Here is a 20,444-nt window from a genome sequence, read left to right as displayed (position 1 = left end):
TAATAACAATAAACCACGCGCGGCTATATGTGTTTGGAGCACAGCATTGTATGGTACTGGAACATCTGGAACATGGACTGTGGGAAAACCGGAACATAAGAAAATCGAAGCATTTTAGATGCTGCAGACGAATGTTGAAAATTAGGTGGACAGATAAGGTAAGGAATGATGAGCTGCTGCGCAGAATCGGAGATGAAAGGAGTTTTTGGAAAACACTGACAAGGAGGACAGGACATCTTTTAAGATGCAATTTTGTCATATGATAACATGATGGAGACCGTGGCTGTTGTTTGAAGACAAATGTTGGTGTTAGGACAGCAACCAGCCACAAATTTACTTTCAGTTCCTTTATTACCGGTTTCGAATCGTTCTGATTCATCCTCAGACGGTTTTTCACGCTTTCTTTATGACATGTGGTGTGTTTTTTTAAAGATTAATTGTCCTAAAATATTCGTACAACAACTATAAGAATGCCATGGGAATGTATTTACATCTGTTGGACGAATGTTATGAAAACAAACACTCCAAACCGACGTTTCACGTACGTCACATGCGACGAAAATCTGTAACGCAACCATCTGTGTGTGGCGTGTTTACAATTATTTATATTTTAGGACAATTAATCTGTAAAAAAAACACACCACATGTCATAAAGATACCGTCTGAGGATGAATCAGAACGATTTGAAACCGGTAACGGTATCCTTTGAATAACAGAACTGAAAGTAAATTTGCGGTTGGTTGCTGTCCTAAGACCATCAACGTCTGTTAAGATATCAGGGAAGTCTCAATGGTACCAGAGGGAGCTGCAGAGGGTAAAAACTGCAGAGGAAGACATATTATTTTTTTAATTTTTTTTTAAGAGAATGGCCCTGACTAACATAACCTATACGTTTCACAAATCACTTACCTCACAAAAATCTTGGTTACTCAAGCTACTGCAATACAGCGAGCGCCACTACTGCCAGCTAAATAAAAGATTCAAACTACGGAAGGCACTAACTACTGATAGGCATAGTTCGCAAATGAAGTATTTGATAGAGAACAAACAATGTATTTACCTTAATATTGTTCAAATGTCATATTATATATATCAGTTCATGACATCCAGTGTTACAAATTTCGAAACTCCGCTATCTCTCTCGCCACATCCACCGTCGCTGGCGGCTCACCTCCAACTGCGCAACGCTACGCGCTGTTAACATCCAGCCGCCCAACACTACAATGGCGAGTATTACAACAATGCCAACCAGCCACTGACTGGACACAGCACAGCCAGTGATTTTTCATACAGAGCGCTATGTGGCGTTACCAATAAAAAAACCTAAACAGCCTACTTACAACTGGAATACATTCAACAGATAATTGAGGACGTAGGTTGCAAGTGCTACTCTGAAGTGAAGAGGTCGGCACAGGAGAGGAATTCGTGGCGAGCCGCGTCAAACCAGTCAGAAGACTGATGATCCCCCCCTCCGTACCCACCGAAAAAAGAAAAAAGAGGTCGTTGGTATATTTCTGAAGGAAAGTCTGTGGACAGATTACAGTTTTGGGGATCAGTTCGTTGCTAAAAGCAGAGAGGTAATTAGGGCACAGTCTGACTTAAGTTGTAGTGCTGCCTGACGTATGACTGTGGCCTTCTGACGGTTCCAGGAGAGGCGAAGATGGCGGAGAGCAGCCCCGCTAGCGAGATCTCGGCGTTCTACGACGGCCGCTCGGTGCTGGTGACGGGCGGCACCGGCTTCATGGGCAAGGTGCTGCTCGAGAAGCTGCTCTACGCCTGCGACCACCTGCGCTCACTCTTCGTGCTGGTCCGGCCCAAGCGCGGACGGACGCCCAGAGAGCGCCGCGACGACATCGTCCAGCTGCCGGTGAGCCGACGTCTCCCGTGTCCACCGGCCAGTCCAGGCAGCTACGCCTACTCTCATCTCTACAGGGCCTCTTACAACTAATGGGTTGTCTGTCCAGCCGGTGGGTCACCTGCTGAAGGAGGGGGGCGGGGAAAGGGGGGGGGGGGGGGAAGGGGGATCGACGTCTACTCTCACATCTGCAGGAGGGTGTCTCACAACTGGTGGTGAACACTGTACAATAACAACAGAAGCAAAAACCAAGAGCAGGCCTTGCCTGCAGGGTCTAACAACACCACCACTTGCAAACTAGGTTAGAAATCAGATTAATAATGTTGCTCACGCAGCATATGTCCGCTTTATCGGGCAACAGAGTTATTGACTGTCGATGGTATCGTCAGAATGGAAATAATGAAGTCACTGTAAAAAAAGTCATTAATGTTGGCACTTATCTTGAATGGATTCCCACATAGATTTCGTACTTATGGCTCATCTTGTTGATTCTAGGGTGATTGCACTTTGACTGCTAGAAGGTCCAGATCTGTATTTTAGCAATATTTGAAGACCTAACAAATGGGTTTTTCAGGAAATTCTTAATGATCAAACAATCCCAAATCAGAACAATGGTATGGTAGAAATATTTTTGACTTGGTGTTCACGATCCACATTTTTGTTAAACTTCACATATACTTCTTAATTGTCACATCATCAAGAAAACACTTTTGTATCAATCTTCATACATTTAATTTCCACTTTAACAATACACAAGACTTGACTGTTCTTTTACAAAGCGAGATAACTCAACTTCTGCAAACTGAAACAAAGACTGCTCTGTGAACATTCGCGCCGAAACGGTTACAAGTAAGTCACAGATTATGACAGTCTCATAGAAATGAATACACAAAAGAAGCATATCACTCTAATACATCCATACATCGGACGGAGTACCTATACATTAATAAAACCAAATGTGAATATTGTCACAAAAATATGTCTGTTACTTCGCAGAAAAGCAGTACGATATTACTGGTATCGAGTACTGGGGTTGGAGTGCCGTAATGGTCACGTAAATGAAGAACCATTACAAGGCGCAACGAGTGTCAAAATTAAATTTCTGAAAATAGCCACAAATCGCACTTTGTATCTTTTATTGACCCGTTTCGCTCGTCAGATCAACAAGAGCATCATCAGAATATACAGTGGAAGTTTCTTTGAATAATTCTGTTCGTTGGATTTGAGATTCCGTACTGGCTTGAGTGGATGGTCGTAACTTTGCTGTTGTTTAGCTTTGGCTGTCTTTGTCCATTTCCAGCTGCGAGAGAAACCAGTTATACAGGGTGGTCCATTGATAGTGACCGGCCAAAACTCTCACGAAGTAAGCGTCAAACGAAAAAACTACAAAGAACGAAACTTGTCTAGCTTGAAGGGAAAAACCAGATGGCGCTATGGTTGGCCCACTAGATGGCGCTGCCATAGGTCAAACGGATATCAACTGCGTTTTTTTTTAAATAGGAACTCCCATTTTTTATTACATATTCGTGTAGTACGTAAAGAAATATGAATGTTTTACTTGCGCCACTTTTTCCGCTATGTGATAGATGGCGTTGTAATAGTCACAAACGTATAAGGACGTAGTATTACGTAACATTCCCCCAGTGCGGACGGTATTTGCTTCGTGATACATTACCCGTGTTAAAATGGACCGTTTACTAATTGCGGAAAATGTCGATATCGTGTTGATGTATGGCTATTGTGGTCAAAATGCACAACGGGCGTGTGCTGTGTATGCTGCTCGGTATCCTGGACGACATCATCCAAGTGTCCGGACCGTTCGCCGGATAGTTACGTTATTTAAGGAAACAGGAAGTGTTCAGCCATGTGTGAAACATCAGCCACGACCTACAACAAATGATGATGCCCTAATAAGTGTTTTAGCTGCTGTCGCGGCTAATCCGCAGATCAGAAGATGAAAATTTGCGCGAGAATCGGGAATCTCAAACACGTCGGTGTTGAGAATGCTATAGCGACACCGATTGCACCCGTACCATATTTCTATGCACCAGGAATTGCAAGGCGACGACTTTGAACGTCGTATACAGTTCTGCCACTGGGCACAAGAGAAATTACGGGGCGATGACAGATTTTTTGCACGCGTTCTATTTAGCGACGGAGCGTGATTCACCAACAACGGTAACGTAAACCGTCATAATATGCACTATTGGGCAACGGAAAATCCACGATGGCTGCAACAAGTGGAATATCAGCGACCTTGGCGGGTTAATGTACGGTGCGGCATTATGGGAGGAAGGATAATTGGCCTCCATTTTATCGATGGCATTCTATATGGTGCAATGTATGCTGATTTCCTACGTAATGTTCTACCGATGTTACTGCAAGGTGTTTCACTGCATGCAGAATTGCGATATAATTCCAACATGATGGATGTTTTTAAATGTTTAAATGGCTGTAAGCACAATGGGACTTAACATCTGAGGTCATCAGTCCCCTAGACTTAGAACTACTTAAACCTAAGGACATCACACACATCCATGCCCGAGGCAGGATTCGAACCTGCGACCCTAGCAGCAGCGAGGTTGCAGACTGAAACGCCTAGAACCACTCAGCCACAGCGGCCGGCCATGATGGATGTCTAAAATTGTGAGCCATATGTTTGTGACTATTACAACGCTATCTATCACAAAGCGAAAAAAGTGGTCCAACTAAAACATTCATATTTCTTTACATACCTCACGAATATGTAATAAAAAATGGGAGTTCCTATTTTTTTAAAAACGCAATTGATATCTGTTTGACCTATGGCAGCGCCATCTAGTGGGCCAACCTTTCCCCTTAAAGCTAGACGAGTTTCGTGAGATATTTGGCCTGGTCACGATCAGTTGGACCACCCTGAATATCTGCCTGCCCTATTCACAAAAAAGTATGCAAAGTGATTAAATCATGAACTTTATTATTAATCTCTTTAATTAAACAAAGTGGTCCCCGTGCATTAATGCCACTCATGAAATGGTCTCTGTGTGTCGATAATGCTCGTAGCAAACAGATCCTAAAATGAAAATGTCTGACCTCGTAATGTAACTGGTAGTGCCTGCTACTCTCTATGTGTCAACTACAGTACCAGAGAGCTTAGTGCAGTATGATCCGGACAACAAATAAACTATTTTATACACACCGTTGAGTGAGACACTTCTTTAAATAAAAGCGACTTGGATCGTGGATGTGAACAATGCTCTTAGGACAAAAATTCCTTTGACAAGATGTTTTTTAATTCCAGAATGAAATTTTCACTCTGCAGCGGAGTGCGCGCCGGTATGAAACTTCTTGGCAGTTTAAAACTATGTGCCGCATCGAGACTCGAACTCGGGACTTCCACCTTTCTGGGGCAAGTGCTTTGCCAAAAAAAAAAAAAGATCTTCAAATGTGTGTGAAATCTTATGGGACTTAAATGGTAATGTCATCAATCCCTAAGCTTACACACTACTTAACCCAAAGTATCCTAAGGACAAACACACACACACCCATGCCCAAGGGAGGACTCGAACCTCCGCCGGGACCAGCCGCACAGTTCATGACTCCAGCGCCCTTAGACCGCTCGGCTAATCCAACGCGGCGTGCTTTACCAACTGAGCTACCCAAGCACGACTCACGACCCTCCCCACAGCTTCAAAGTGAGTACAACACTTGCCCGTGAAAAGCAAAGGTCCTGAGTTCGAGTCTCGGTCCGGCGCACAATTGTAATCTGCCAGGATGTTTTTAAATTATGTAAAATATATTTCTTGTATGCATTCATGTTACAACAGTCATTAACATTGACAAAGGGCAACATTGATACCAAACCTTCACTCTCACAAATATTAGACACTAAATTAACAACTGTGAAAAATACCTCCCAGTGAAAATTACTCAATCTGTAATGAAAAATCTTAACTTCCCTGATATGGAAATCACATTCAATAGTGATTCTAACTACTCGCGACTGCAGTGTCAATAAATTAAATATTACCTTCATTCCTCTTCATACTGTTTTCATTCTAAAACACTAATCAAATCCTTCGTCTGTTTCACAGCCTTCAAATACAGCTAATTTTACTGCAGTAAAGATGCACTTAAATTTACGTCTACATTGCCACGAGTCCTCTGCCCGGCGTCTTTCTCACTAGTGCTCTAACGATAGAACTCCCGCGCATCTCGCTGCCAAGCAGCGACAGCAAAACAAGCAAATCTCCCAGCGACACAACTACTCTGACCAAAGACTACGCGCGAATAATAAAGCGATTCAAAATTGTCGCTTAGCGTTTGAGACATCCATAGTTTTATGATGCTCGTCGTCAGTTGTTATGATGACAGATGGCCAATGCTAAATAGAAACGACTGAAATAATTAGTAGTCGTGGGTAAAAAATATTATATATTGAACTTGACTTGTGTTACAGGCTTCTTCATATGCTGCATACATATAATTACAAACAGATGTCGAGATAGGCATTAGTTATGCCCTACTTGACTAAGCGCCGTGTTAGAGGTTGCTTCCTATCAGGTGAAGGGACGAGAGCTCGCTAGATACTTGTCACAAGCCGCGGAGCTGCGCTATCGGCTCTAGTCGCGACTCGCGGGTTCAGCGATATCTATTACGGACCGCGGTCGACATCTGCAACCCCTAACAAGTGTGGTATCGAACGTTGATACCACGCAAAATATGTACAAATTCCAGAAATGCAAATAACAAACTCCCAATAGACCTGTTTGACTGACAGCTCTAAAGATTAAGACTTGGATTCATTAACTCTAATGTACGTTTTACCGATGGGTCAAATAGAAATTGTGCAGCATTAATTTTTCTTTATAGTTCGGTTTGGAACTTATTGAGTGTATCTTTACTAATTTCGTTTATGCCATTCTGTTCGAAATACTGTAATGTTTTGTCAATTTAATCTTTTTCATATAATAACACTGCCGTATTATGCGTAACAGATTTTCTCACTAAAGCTCCTGCACGTAGCAATTTTTTATTTAAAATTTTTACTGTGCTAAGTTCCGGTTATTGGAAGCATTTGCGTTTAACCCTACAAATAATAGATTTCAGCTATCAGTCGTCCTTTGGAATTTTTTTTATTGGCAGATCTAGATTTCAGCTAGAAACTATCCATTCTCAGTGCACTATTATGTTTGATCAATGCATGTAATACCTGGTGGTGGGCCTTTATCCACAGTTCATGAGTATTCAATGAACTGTGGATGAAGCCCGACCACCAGTGCACTGAGAATGGATAGTTTATAGCTGAAATCCAGATCTGCCAATAAAAAAATTTCCAAAGGACGACTGATAGCTGAACTCTATTGTTTAGAAGTCAATATAACAGCCGCTGCGTGCAACAGCCTCTGAATGGAGGATAACCTGATTTGCATTTAGTGGATTATGTAGGGCTTTGCTCGTTTGTAAAGCAACTGTATATTTGTTACACTGACGTGCTACACATAAATCTAGTGCTATTCACTTAAGAAAGTTTATAGCTCGTTACAATTCGCTACCAATGGTATCATAACTGACTCAGAAACACAAATTAGTTTCTATGGTAAGCACGTCAATTTAACAAATATACAACTAAACAAGAATGAGGTAGCCTTATTAGAGAAAAGACTTCAGCATCACTGAAAGCACAATTTATCGAACAAAGACTTTAAAGACATAATTTCTGAGAGAAAAGTGGCTTATATCTGCGCCAAATAAAACAAAAATGAAGAAACAAAAGTTGCTTTACAAACGAACAAATTCCTGCCTAGTGCAGAAAATGCAAGTACTACCAATGCACCGGAACTTACAATAGTTAAAACTTTAAATAAAAAATTGCTGGACGCAGGAGATTTAGTGACAGCATCTGATAATGATATACGGCGCAGTTATTAAATGAAAAAGATTACATTGACGAAATATTACAGTATTTCGAACAGAATGGCGAAAACGAAATTAGTTAAGGTCCACTCAATAATTTCCAAACCGAACGAAAGAGAATAACTGATGTCTCTCAGTTTCTATTTGACGCATTAAAAAAAAAGGCAGATTAGAGTTAATAAATCTAATGAATCTTTAGAACTGGGAGGCAACTGTAAACTGTATATTCTGATGATGCTCTTGTTCATTTGAGTAGTAGAGCCGATCAATAAACTATGCAAACTGCGAGTTGTGACAACTTTCAGAAACTTAGAAGCAAAATCGATCCAGTAAACATAGCTTTGCAGGCGATCCATTTGTAACATTACTCTGAATGTACGGTTTCGAGCCGCCACCGACTTCAGTGTAATAATTATACAAATAACAATGAATTTTTGACGTAACACGTTCCTAAATCGGGCTGAAAACTATAAATTTCTCTTAGTCGTATAGAGATTGCTCACACTATACAGATATCCCTGAAAATTTGTGATTGTGAATTTTTAATAGCTATGACAATACTTGCAAGATTTAAAACTAAAAACGTGGGGCACATGTAACAGATAATGTTAAAGAGATGAACTATACATGAATAGTTGCTAAATAGTGTAATAGTAATGAGGTGAACTATTCATGCATCAGTTACTATGTAGTGTAATCGTAAGGAGGTGAGCTATTCATGCATCAGTTGTGTACTGTATGAAACCCACGTTTTCCGTTGAAAATCTTACAAGTATTTTCGTAACTATTAAAAAATCCCCATCACAAATTATCAGAACTATCTGTATGGGGCTAGGAAAAAATTATTTTATTCTCTTCAGTCAGATTTGAACACGTGTTGTATTAAAATTTTTTTTTACTTAAATAATTATTTTCTGTTTTTCAGTTTTGCGTGCACTAAATCTTTCAATTGATTTTAAACGCTGTAATGAGATTACAAGTGAGACACCGGGTAAATTTGAGCTTTATTTTAGTTTCTATTCAACTGAGATAACGAATATGTTGTTTGCTGCTATATACATCACGCAAAAAAAAAGAAAAACGTGAAGGTAAAAATTGGAGAGAACTACCAAACTGCCACCGTGGTTGGCGCCAACCATTTGCGACTCGAACTGGGAACGGGGGAAATGGTAGTCGCACACAAAGTACCCTTTTCTGAAGCAGACAAGAAGGCGAGTTGATATTGATTATCATCCAGTTCTGAGCTACGATTTAGCTTTCAAGTCTCTGCCTCATGAGGAAGTTAATTTAAAATCAACTGCAAAATCTGTACCGCACAAAACAGACTCACGGACAAGAAACTGAGCCATGTGCGAGTAAGTCGCGCGCTCCGAGCGTTGGTAATGTATGTGGACAGTTCATCCATCCTGGCAATCGACAGCCTCCACTATTCTTGCCTGGAAAGTTATAGATCCTGAGCATTCAAAACTATGGAGAATTTTTTTATTTTAATTTTGAAGTCGGATAACAATTGACAAAAGAATATGATTTCGTGTGTAATTACAAATTTACATTTTTTAAATTTTCTTTTGGTATTTGCTTCTACTGTGAAACCTTGCTTCCTGTAAACTTTCGTGATTCTAGCTCAACGGGAAGTAACCTACACATTTTAAGGAGTGAGTTTGCGAGTAGTAAAATATGTGACAAATGGGCGGATCTGTTGACTGCATTGACTTAGACGTTTAACTTTTTTTACGCTAACAAGGGTCCATAGATCTAAGTAAGTGACCGTGAATTTCAACGTGATAACGTCTAGCCGTTCCTGAGCAAAAGGCGTCGTGACAGAAAGAAGAACAGAGAGACAGTCAGATAACAAACAACAAAATTTTTTTCGTATGATGTAAGTAGAAATTAACAATGTCAGTTTTCCCCGTTACTTGTGCTGTGAAGCCACATGTCCTGATTCTAGGCTAACGGGAAGTACCTACAGGTTTTTCGAGAATCAAAATATGTCACATAAAAGGCCAATCTTTTGATTGCGTGTACTTAGAAGCTTACACGTGTTACACCGCCAAAGGTCGGTGGACCTTGGTATGTGACAACTTGAAACGTCTACCCTTTATTGAGAGAATACGTTTTTAACAGTTAGACGGAAACGGCCAGACGAACGGACAACACAGTGATACTATAGGGTTCTGTTTGTACCGACTGAGGTCAGGATCCCTAAAGAAGTGGTAAAATGAGTCATGTGTACACCAGACTTCGCTGAAACTGCTCCAGGCATCCCTGACTTATGTTTCTATACCGCCCCCTGTCACCTGCACCCTCTGCCACAGGGGAACTAGAGGTGCCTTATTGTCAGAGTCATTTTTTTCCACGTTGCAAGTGATACGTGTATTAAGTTCGATAGAAATTGCTCGAGGCGTTACAGAGGTGCGCCTAGAAATCGAATGTACCGTCGCAGACTGTTTCTACAGCAGTTAATCTATGGTGGTGGTGGTGGTTAGTGTTTAACGTCCCGTCGACAACGCGGTCATTAGAGACGGAGCGCAAGCTCGGGTTAGGGAAGGAAATCGGCAGTGCCCTTTCAAAGGAACCATCCCGGCTTTTGCCTGAAGCGATTTAGGGAAATCACGGAAAACCTAAATCAGGATGGCCGGAGACGGGATTGAACCGTCGTCCTCCCGAATACGAGTCCAGTGTGCTAACCACTGCGCCACCTCGCTCGGTCAGTTAATCTATGCTCATCGCACCTGTAAAGGCAATGTGCTAAGAACAACCGTCGCGCATGGACTCCATCTGGACAAACGGTGTTCTGCGTTATGCTCCTTTGTCACCCCGTTTTCACCCCCAACCCCTAGCATGTAATGGTTGCTACCCCAACGTCACTGCTTTGTCGACCAGTTGTGAGGCATATTTAAAACTTCCGGTTTCTAGCTCACAGGGATGTTTAAAATCAATTGCGAAATTTGTACTGAACAGAGAGACACAGGGTCAAGATGATGATGATGAAGATGATGTTTGGTTTGTGGTACGCTGAACTGCCCGGTGATTAGCGCCTGTGCAAAGTCCCAATCTTTACACAGTCCAATAAAAAAAAATGTTCAAATGTGTGTGAAATCTTATGGGAGTTAACTTCTAAGGTCATCAGTCCCTAAGCTTACACACTACTTAACCTAAATTATCCGAAGGACAAACACACACCCATGCCTGAGGGAGGACTCGAACCTCCGCCGGGACCAGCCGCACAGTCCATGACTGCAGCGCCTTACACCGCTCGGCTAATCCCGCGCGACCGCATTCTATCACAGAGCCACACTGCTCACTGACAACTCTGCCTTGCTTCAGGATATTAACGGCATTCGGAAAACTTCAAAGTCGATTTTTTCTACAAGTTCTGAGAGTTACATAGCAAGGCACTAGGTGATTGATATTTGAGTTCTGTCTTTAACGCGCCATAAAAATAAAAAATCCAAAAATTCTATTGGTGGGTGGTCTTCTTTCTAGTGCAAATTACTTGAAAAATGATTTTTTCTTTCAATGAAGCCCCTTCTAACGGGGCTCAAATTTCAGGCGCCCAACTGTAGCAAGAAATTCAATACAGCACGTTACGTGTTTCAATTTACTGTATACTTACAACTGTCAGCCAAAACTGCTCTCCCCTCTATAGTGATTTTTACGGAATCTTTCATATACCCTGGAACATCTCGTAACTTTCGGCAAGACGATAGAATTCGCTACTCCCGTTCTTCAAACGTGTCGATGCTAACGCTGTGAACTTCACTTGTGTGACGACCCCAGACAGAAAATATTCAGAGGCTTGAGGTCAGGTGATCTCGGAAACCAATGTACAGGCTTAGCCTATACGCGATGGACCGTACTGGCGCGTTGGATGCCGTCTTACATCAGCAACACAATACGCCTCTACTGCCTCATCATGCTACGTTGACATGTTTTTATTACGTCACTTCCTTGACTCTGCCCGGGGACTTAGTGTTTGTTTGTCCTCATCATTTCATCATCATTCGTACCAGTGGCTAGATCGGACTGTGCCGCGCGGGATGAGCCGAGCGGTGTAGGCGCTGCAGTCATGGACTGTGCGGCTGGTCCCGGCGGAGGTTCGAGTCCTCCCTCGGGCATGGGCGTGTGTGTTTGTCCTTGGGATAATTTAGGTTAAGTAGTGTGTAAGCTTAGGGACTGATGACCTTAGCAGTTAAGTCCCATAAGATTTCAAACACAATTTTCATAGAATGCGCGACTACCATGAGGATAGCTTAGATGAATTTGCACCAGCGGTAATTTTTTATGCAAAGGCGCAAGTTCTACAAACATTTCTGTGGAGTGTGGGATGCATAAAGACGAAAAAATTAATTTCTGTTTCTTTTTTTAATTCAAGCAGTCTTTATTAACTCTCTTATATGAAAGATTAGTAATTAATAATTTATATTTGTAATGAAAGCTGGACTTTTGCGTGGTGTAAGTAATTAGAAATAAACGACGTCCATTTTTCGTAAATATGATAATTAGATATGTGTTAACTAGCAGATGTTTGGTACATTTTATGTTTAAAAGTCACAGGTATTCAAAAGTAAAAAATAAAGACCGAAACGAGACTCGGACCAGTGATCCAGCAATTTACCAGCCTCTAGCACTGCTAATATTTTTTTCCTTCTTCTTGTATTTTGCGCCTCAAGGAGAAGTCCATAGCAGCCGCAGCGTTGTTTAAAGATTTTCGTCTGCTGGGAAGCGAAGCTAGGCCGTCCAAGAGGGATTCGAGTTGTCCATCGGCAAGCGGGGTGAGGGCTGAGGTGGGAGGTGGAACGGAGGAATGGAGCGTGCAGCGCACCGTGGCGCGCCTGCAGCACAGAAGTCGCCTTGTCGAACACCGACCACTTTGCTCACAGTACTGCCTGCGTTAAATTACATTCCCGTTCTGTCTTAGTTATCCTACGGTCATTACGCATACGCCCAAAAAACACAAAAAGGGGCGAAGTCATGTCGTTAGATGCCAAACGGGAATTGCCTTACTTTTCGTATAGTTTAAAGGCCACGAAAAAGGCTAAATACGCCATCGCACTATTATGTGCCGGAAAGGCACTAATTAGAACATCATTGCAATACTAGCCATGAAGACGATGTGTGCACTTATTTTTTGACGAACGACGGTGAATGCTGGCTGAACTGAAGGCGGCTATCAGGGATAAAACTGAATTAAGGGTAAGTAGAGTAGTGATATAAACTACACTGGTGTCCAAAATTAATGTAACAAACCACTATTTCCCCGTCCTGCGTTTAATTGACGGTATAATCTTACAAACGCTTCAACAGATGTCCGTGAGATCGTGTTCTGACAGGAGATGGTATTCGGGTCAATGGACAACCATGCTAACGATGACTTCTAGGCACCTATCAGGGTTGTGTTTGATGGCTAGTCCCAAATCCACAATCTCTGTGTACACAGCTACAGACGGCGCAATATAGCACGGAGAAGACCCCCTATCTCTCTGCGGCGGAATACCATAAGAAGGATGGAAGCAGGAGAATCGCAAACTTTCTTTCTTTCTTTCGCTTCCGCCTTAGTCCCGCAGAGATCGCAGGGTCGGCGCGGCGTGGTTACAACGGACTGGGCAGTGTTAGTTTTTTAGGGATGGCCGGATGCCATTCCTGCCCCCCCCCCCCCCCCCCTCAGGACGGAATCAGTGTACCGCAACTGTCTGCGACTAGTGTAAATCGTGAAATAACGCGAACATTTTGCAAATGTCTGCGACTCGCGTAACTGAGGCGGAACGTGGGGAGCAGCCCAGTATTCACCTAGGGGGATGTGGAAAACCGCCTAAGAACCACATCCAGGCTGGTTAATCCACTGAGCGGATTCGATCCGGGTCCGGCGCGCCTACCCAAGTCCAGGAAGCAGCGCGTTAGCGCTCTCGGGTACCCTGGCGGGTCCAGGAAAGTCGCAGACTGATGTGGACCAGTTGCTTAGTGTGAGTCGTTCTGTTGCTTGTTGTGGCGGCAGTTTATGAGACCGAAACTCTATCCCGAAGACCAGGGTATGGCCGACCACGTGTGACATCAGAAAGAGAGCACCGTTATTTGCCTGGATGGGCACAACGGTATCGCCTTAGTACTGCGCGGCAACTGGCAGTTGACCTCGCAGCATCCACTGAAGATGTTTTATCGAGGCAAACGGTGTAGAGAAGGCTTCGGCAGAGTCGCCTTTACTGTCGGAAACCTGCCGTATGTGTTCCTTGTGACGTGCCTTCACAGAAGGGTGCGTCCAGAGTGGAGTATCAACATGCCACCTGGACGGTCGCATTGTGAGCCAATGTTCTGTTCACAGATGAGTCCCGATATTGTGATTTATACTAACAAATGAAGTGTGTCTACTTTCTTGTATTTTCGAGGAATCCACATACACACAATACGTGGTCCTAATGACATTTTGAATGAACAAACGGATTTAAAAACTTTAATGAATTCCTAACCAAAGGTAAGGGACAGACACAAACAACTACCCACATAAACATCATATTACAGCCTGAGATGATAGCTTCAACACACCATAGCAGCTGTGCCCATATAGCATCACTTGACAACAGTCGCAGCTAGTGTCAGTCTGTCAGATGTGGCGATGAAACGTCAAATTATAAAATATGTATAAGAAAGGAGCATTCACAACAGCAGCAAACCACAAATCAGCTTATAGCACAAAGAGTCTTAAACAAACGCCACGTTGTAATACAATACAGAGTGACAGCGACCTCTGATGATACATCGACATGTGTCAAATTTGTATATCCCAAAATACGACTAACCAACATAGCATAAAATGAAAAATGTCAGGCAAATTTGGCAGATGGTTTGAAGATGGAAGTCTCGCCGAAATGTATCAGTCACAAAAAAAGAATAACATTAAACTACTATGGTAGCTATCTGGATTTTATTACTTAATGATACAAAAGATATAGAGAATCAGAAATTCTGATGGATAGAAGCGGATAAGCACCATCCAGCTGCAATCGTTCGCTTGTAACGCCCCGGTTAGAACCTGTTACAAGCTTGAAGTCATTTGCACGTCAGTTTCACGGCTCTGAAGCTTCCGCGGAGATATGTGGACGCACTGTGACGGAGACGGCCGGACCTCTTCAAGCTCCGCGTGTCCGCCGTCACACAGTAACGTCTGCCTGTGCCGCCGTGCCGCCCGGTGCACCGAGGAAAGCGGCCCTCTGGCTCACCTTGACCCGACCTGCCCCAAAGACGCGCCCACGTGGCCCCCTACAGCAAGCACGGCCAAGTGAAACCGAACACACGTGCGCCCCACCTGGAGCCGACGTTCTCCGCATATTGCTCCGAAGCGTCGACTCGTAATGACGGCCCCAAAGAAACACGTACCGTGCTCACAAGTATAAGACAAGGAGAATGATCGACCTAAATTTAAATAGTGTAAATGATCAGTAATATCAGAAATTGAGTCCGCCTTGATCCAAAACACCTTGCTATACGTTTATTTCTTTATTCTCTCAAACTAGTTTAGGCGACAAATATCACCGTTAATAGTGTTTTTTTAAATATTATTTATTGCATGTTACAGTATGTTTTAAGCAATTATTGTCGCTGTTTGCGACATATTTTCTGTGCGCTTTTGTTGTTGACTTTTTTACTTAGCGAACATCATGGCATGTTCGTTGGATGGTATGTAGCAGCTTTTATACACAGAAAAACAAAACTTTCGCACCTTGTTTCTGTTCCAGAATATTACGCCATCTTGCTGTTAAAAAAAAAAAACCCACTGATGGTGGTGATATTTGTCGCCGAAACTAGTTTGGGAGAATAAAGAAATAAAAGTATAAGAAGGGGTTTTGGATCAGGGTGGACTCAATTTCTGATATTACTGTTTTCCTATGCAAACACGGACCAGATGTAAGAGTTCCAAGATAGAAAAAAATTAGTGTAAATGATGAAGTACAGGGTGGTAACGCTAAACTGAAGGTTCTCAGGGAGTTCCAGCATGGGCTGTAACTTATCGTCTGCAGAGAAACTTGGTAGATGCGTTAATGAGGAACTGATTTACGCTGGAAAGCACGTTAGTTCTAATAGCGACTACCAGGTTAAAATCTGTCGCTCTACACACTATGACGCCCACGTTGTCATGTGACAAGCCGTAGTATGAGTGAAATGTGAGGCTAACTAAAACAGACACCGTGCGCTGTTAGTGAAACAGTTTCATGTGAACGGCAGCAATTACGGTGCTGCACTAAAAAGTATCGCCGAGTGAGAGGTATGAGGAGGAGCCCGGCGTCATTAAATAGTCTAAGGAAGACAATATTGAACGCCGAAAACAGGGGTGAGGTTGGTATGACACTTGGGTGAGGAGCGCGCCCTATCGCTTTGGACGTTACTGACGAGGCTGCTGTTGCTGTGACTGGCCAGGCAGCACGTGAGAGGTCTGAGGAGGGGCCCGGCGTCATTAAATAGTCCAAGGAAGACAATATTGAACGCCAAAAACAGGGGTTAGGTTGGTGTGGCACTTGGGTGACGAGCGCGCCCTATCTCATTGGACGTTACTGACGAGGCTGCTGTTGCTGTGACTGGCCATTCAGCACGTGAGAGGTCTGAGGAGGGCCCGGCGTCATTAAATAGTCCAAGGAAGACAATATTGAACGCCGAAAACAGGGGTGAGGTTGGTGTGGCACTTGGGTGACGAGCGCGCCCTATCTCATTGGACGTTACTGACGAGGCTGCTGTTGATGTGACTGGCCACGCAGCACGTGAGAGGTCTGAGGAGGGCCCGGCGTCATTAAATATTCCAAGGAAGACAATATTGAACGCCGAAAACAGGGGTGAGGTTGGTGTGGCACTTGGGTGAGGAGCGCGCCCTATCGCGTTGGACGTTACTGACGAGGCTGCTGTTGCTGTGACTGGCCACGCAGCACGTGAGAGGTCTGAGGAGGGGCCCGGCGTCATTAAATAGTCCAAGGAAGACAATATTGAACGCCGAAAACAGGGGTGAGGTTGGTGTGGCACTTGGGTGACGAGCGCGCCCTATCTCATTGGACGTTACTGACGAGGCTGCTGTTGCTGTGACTGGCCACGCAGCACGTGAGAGGTCTGAGGAGGGCTCGGCGTCATTAAATAGTCTAAGGAAGACAATATTGAACGCCGAAAACAGGGGTGAGGTTGGTATGACACTTGGGTGAGGAGCGCGCCCTATCGCTTTGGACGTTACTGACGAGGCTGCTGTTGCTGTGACTGGCCAGGCAGCACGTGAGAGGTCTGAGGAGGGGCCCGGCGTCATTAAATAGTCCAAGGAAGACAATATTGAACGCCAAAAACAGGGGTGAGGTTGGTGTGGCACTTGGGTGACGAGCGCGCCCTATCTCGTTGGACGTTACTGACGAGGCTGCTGTTGCTGTGACTGGCCATTCAGCACGTGAGAGGTCTGAGGAGGGCCCGGCGTCATTAAATAGTCCAAGGAAGACAATATTGAACGCCGAAAACAGGGGTGAGGTTGGTGTGGCACTTGGGTGACGAGCGCGCCCTATCTCATTGGACGTTACTGACGAGGCTGCTGTTGATGTGACTGGCCACGCAGCACGTGAGAGGTCTGAGGAGGGCCCGGCGTCATTAAATATTCCAAGGAAGACAATATTGAACGCCGAAAACAGGGGTGAGGTTGGTGTGGCACTTGGGTGAGGAGCGCGCCCTATCGCGTTGGACGTTACTGACGAGGCTGCTGTTGCTGTGACTGGCCACGCAGCACGTGAGAGGTCTGAGGAGGGCCCGGCGTCATTAAATAGTCCAAGGAAGACAATATTGAACGCCGAAAACAGGGGTGAGGTTGGTGTGGCACTTGGGTGACGAGCGCGCCCTATCTCATTGGACGTTACTGACGAGGCTGCTGTTGATGTGACTGGCCACGCAGCACGTGAGAGGTCTGAGGAGGGCCCGGCGTCATTAAATAGTCCAAGGAAGACAATATTGAACGCCGAAAACAGGGGTGAGGTTGGTGTGGCACTTGGGTGACGAGCGCGCCCTATCTCGTTGGACGTTACTGACGAGGCTGCTGTTGCTGTGACTGGCCATTCAGCACGTGAGAGGTCTGAGGAGGGCCCGGCGTCATTAAATAGTCCAAGGAAGACAATATTGAACGCCGAAAACAGGGGTGAGGTTGGTGTGGCACTTGGGTGACGAGCGCGCCCTATCTCATTGGACGTTACTGACGAGGCTGCTGTTGATGTGACTGGCCACGCAGCACGTGAGAGGTCTGAGGAGGGCCCGGCGTCATTAAATATTCCAAGGAAGACAATATTGAACGCCGAAAACAGGGATGAGGTTGGTGTGGCACTTGGGTGAGGAGCGCGCCCTATCGCGTTGGACGTTACTGACGAGGCTGCTGTTGATGTGACTGGCCATTCAGCACGTGAGAGGTCTGAGGAGGGCCCGGCGTCATTAAATATTCCAAGGAAGACAATATTGAACGCCGAAAACAGGGGTGAGGTTGGTGTGGCACTTGGGTGAGGAGCGCGCCCTATCGCGTTGGACGTTACTGACGAGGCTGCTGTTGCTGTGACTGGCCACGCAGCACGTGAGAGGTCTGAGGAGGGCCCGGCGTCATTAAATAGTCTAAGGAAGACAATATTGAACGCCGAAAACAGGGGTGAGGTTGGTGTGGCACTTGGGTGACCAGCGCGCCCTATCTCATTGGACGTTACTGACGAGGCTGCTGTTGATGTGACTGGCCACGCAGCACGTGAGAGGTCTGAGGAGGGCCCGGCGTCATTAAATAGTCCAAGGAAGACAATATTGAACGCCGAAAACAGGGGTGAGGTTGGTGTGGCACTTGGGTGACGAGCGCGCCCTATCTCGTTGGACGTTACTGACGAGGCTGCTGTTGCTGTGACTGGCCATTCAGCACGTGAGAGGTCTGAGGAGGGCCCGGCGTCATTAAATAGTCCAAGGAAGACAATATTGAACGCCGAAAACAGGGGTGAGGTTGGTGTGGCACTTGGGTGACGAGCGCGCCCTATCTCATTGGACGTTACTGACGAGGCTGCTGTTGATGTGACTGGCCACGCAGCACGTGAGAGGTCTGAGGAGGGCCCGGCGTCATTAAATATTCCAAGGAAGACAATATTGAACGCCGAAAACAGGGGTGAGGTTGGTGTGGCACTTGGGTGAGGAGCGCGCCCTATCGCGTTGGACGTTACTGACGAGGCTACTGTTGCTCTGACTGGCCATTCAGCACGTGAGAGGTCTGAGGAGGGCCCGGCGTCATTAAATATTCCAAGGAAGACAATATTGAACGCCGAAAACAGGGGTGAGGTTGGTGTGGCACTTGGGTGACGAGCGCGCCCTATCTCGTTGGACGTTACTGACGAGGCTGCTGTTGCTGTGACTGGCCATTCAGCACGTGAGAGGTCTGAGGAGGGCCCGGCGTCATTAAATATTCCAAGGAAGACAATATTGAACGCCGAAAACAGGGGTGAGGTTGGTGTGGCACTTGGGTGAGGAGCGCGCCCTATCGCGTTGGACGTTACTGACGAGGCTACTGTTGCTCTGACTGGCCACGCAGCACGTGAGAGGTCTGAGGAGGGCCCGGCGTCATTAAATATTCCAAGGAAGACAATATTGAACGCCGAAAACAGGGGTGAGGTTGGTGTGGCACTTGGGTGACGAGCGCGCCCTATCTCGTTGGACGTTACTGACGAGGCTGCTGTTGCTGTGACTGGCCATTCAGCACGTGAGAGGTCTGAGGAGGGCCCGGCGTCATTAAATAGTCCAAGGAAGACAATATTGAACGCCGAAAACAGGGGTGAGGTTGGTGTGGCACTTGGGTGAGGAGCGCGCCCTATCGCGTTGGACGTTACTGACGAGGCTGCTGTTGCTGTGACTGGCCAGGCAGCACGTGCCGCCCGAGTAGTGCTAGTGCTAGTGCAGTGTGACGAGAATTGTCCGTTCCATGGCCAACAGTACGGAAAGTTTTGCGATGTCTTTTGCACTGGCACCTGTACAAGATCTAGACGGTGCAGCGACTGAAAGCTCGTGATCCGCTGCTACGTTGTGATTTTGCGCTCCGGTTTCTGGCACGGGCATGTGGCCGGGCAATATTCTACCAAGTGACGAGGGACATTTTATATTCCAGAGTGCAGTGAATACACACAACTGTCGACTTTTGGGTACTGTTAAACCGCGTGTTGTGCACGAACAGCCATTGCACTCGCCCTATGTAACTGTGTGACGTCATTGACAAGCACCTTTACTCTCGGTCCGTTCTTCCTTGAAGAGATACTCCCAGACGGCCTGTCAGCTGCACTGTGACGGGTGCTCATTATCGAGACCTCATTGTACGACACGTGATTCCTTCCTTGGAAGAACGCAGCTGTGTGGAAACCACTGTTTTCATACAAGATGAAGTAACACCTCATGCCGTTCGCCCAGTGAAAGATTTGCTTAATGCAATCTTCCATGAACGTATTATCTCCAGAGATTTTCCACATGCATAGCCTGCAAAATCGCCTGATCTGAATCCGTTTGTCTTTTGGCTCTGGAGCTGTCTAAAAGAACGCGATTCCAATGGATACGTTTTCTTTCTACCTTATCTGGAGGCCAGTATACAGTTAACACGCCGCTCAGATTCCACCGGAACTGCTCGACCAACTGTCGATCACTTCGTTTTACAGTCGCAGCATCTCGTCTACGTCTCCGTTGCCCGTAT

General features: G+C 45.2%; 1 protein-coding gene across 3 annotated transcripts in view; it reads left to right on the top strand.

Moving 5' to 3' along the window:
• LOC126266652 (putative fatty acyl-CoA reductase CG5065) overlaps positions 1-20,444 on the top strand; it is a 394,269-nt gene that overhangs the window by 113,593 nt on the left and 260,232 nt on the right. For all 3 annotated transcript variants that reach the window (XM_049971045.1, XM_049971048.1, XM_049971046.1), the window contains exon 2: positions 1,650-1,867. In XM_049971045.1, the coding sequence (XP_049827002.1) occupies positions 1,661-1,867 (207 nt within the window). In that variant the 5' untranslated portion in view covers positions 1,650-1,660. The remainder of the gene's footprint in view (positions 1-1,649; positions 1,868-20,444) is intronic.

The sequence above is a fragment of the Schistocerca gregaria genome, chromosome 4, assembly GCF_023897955.1.
Source record: "Schistocerca gregaria isolate iqSchGreg1 chromosome 4, iqSchGreg1.2, whole genome shotgun sequence".
In the NCBI taxonomy this organism is placed as follows: domain Eukaryota; kingdom Metazoa; phylum Arthropoda; class Insecta; order Orthoptera; family Acrididae; genus Schistocerca; species Schistocerca gregaria.
This window is presented reverse-complemented; position numbering and strand designations above follow the sequence as displayed.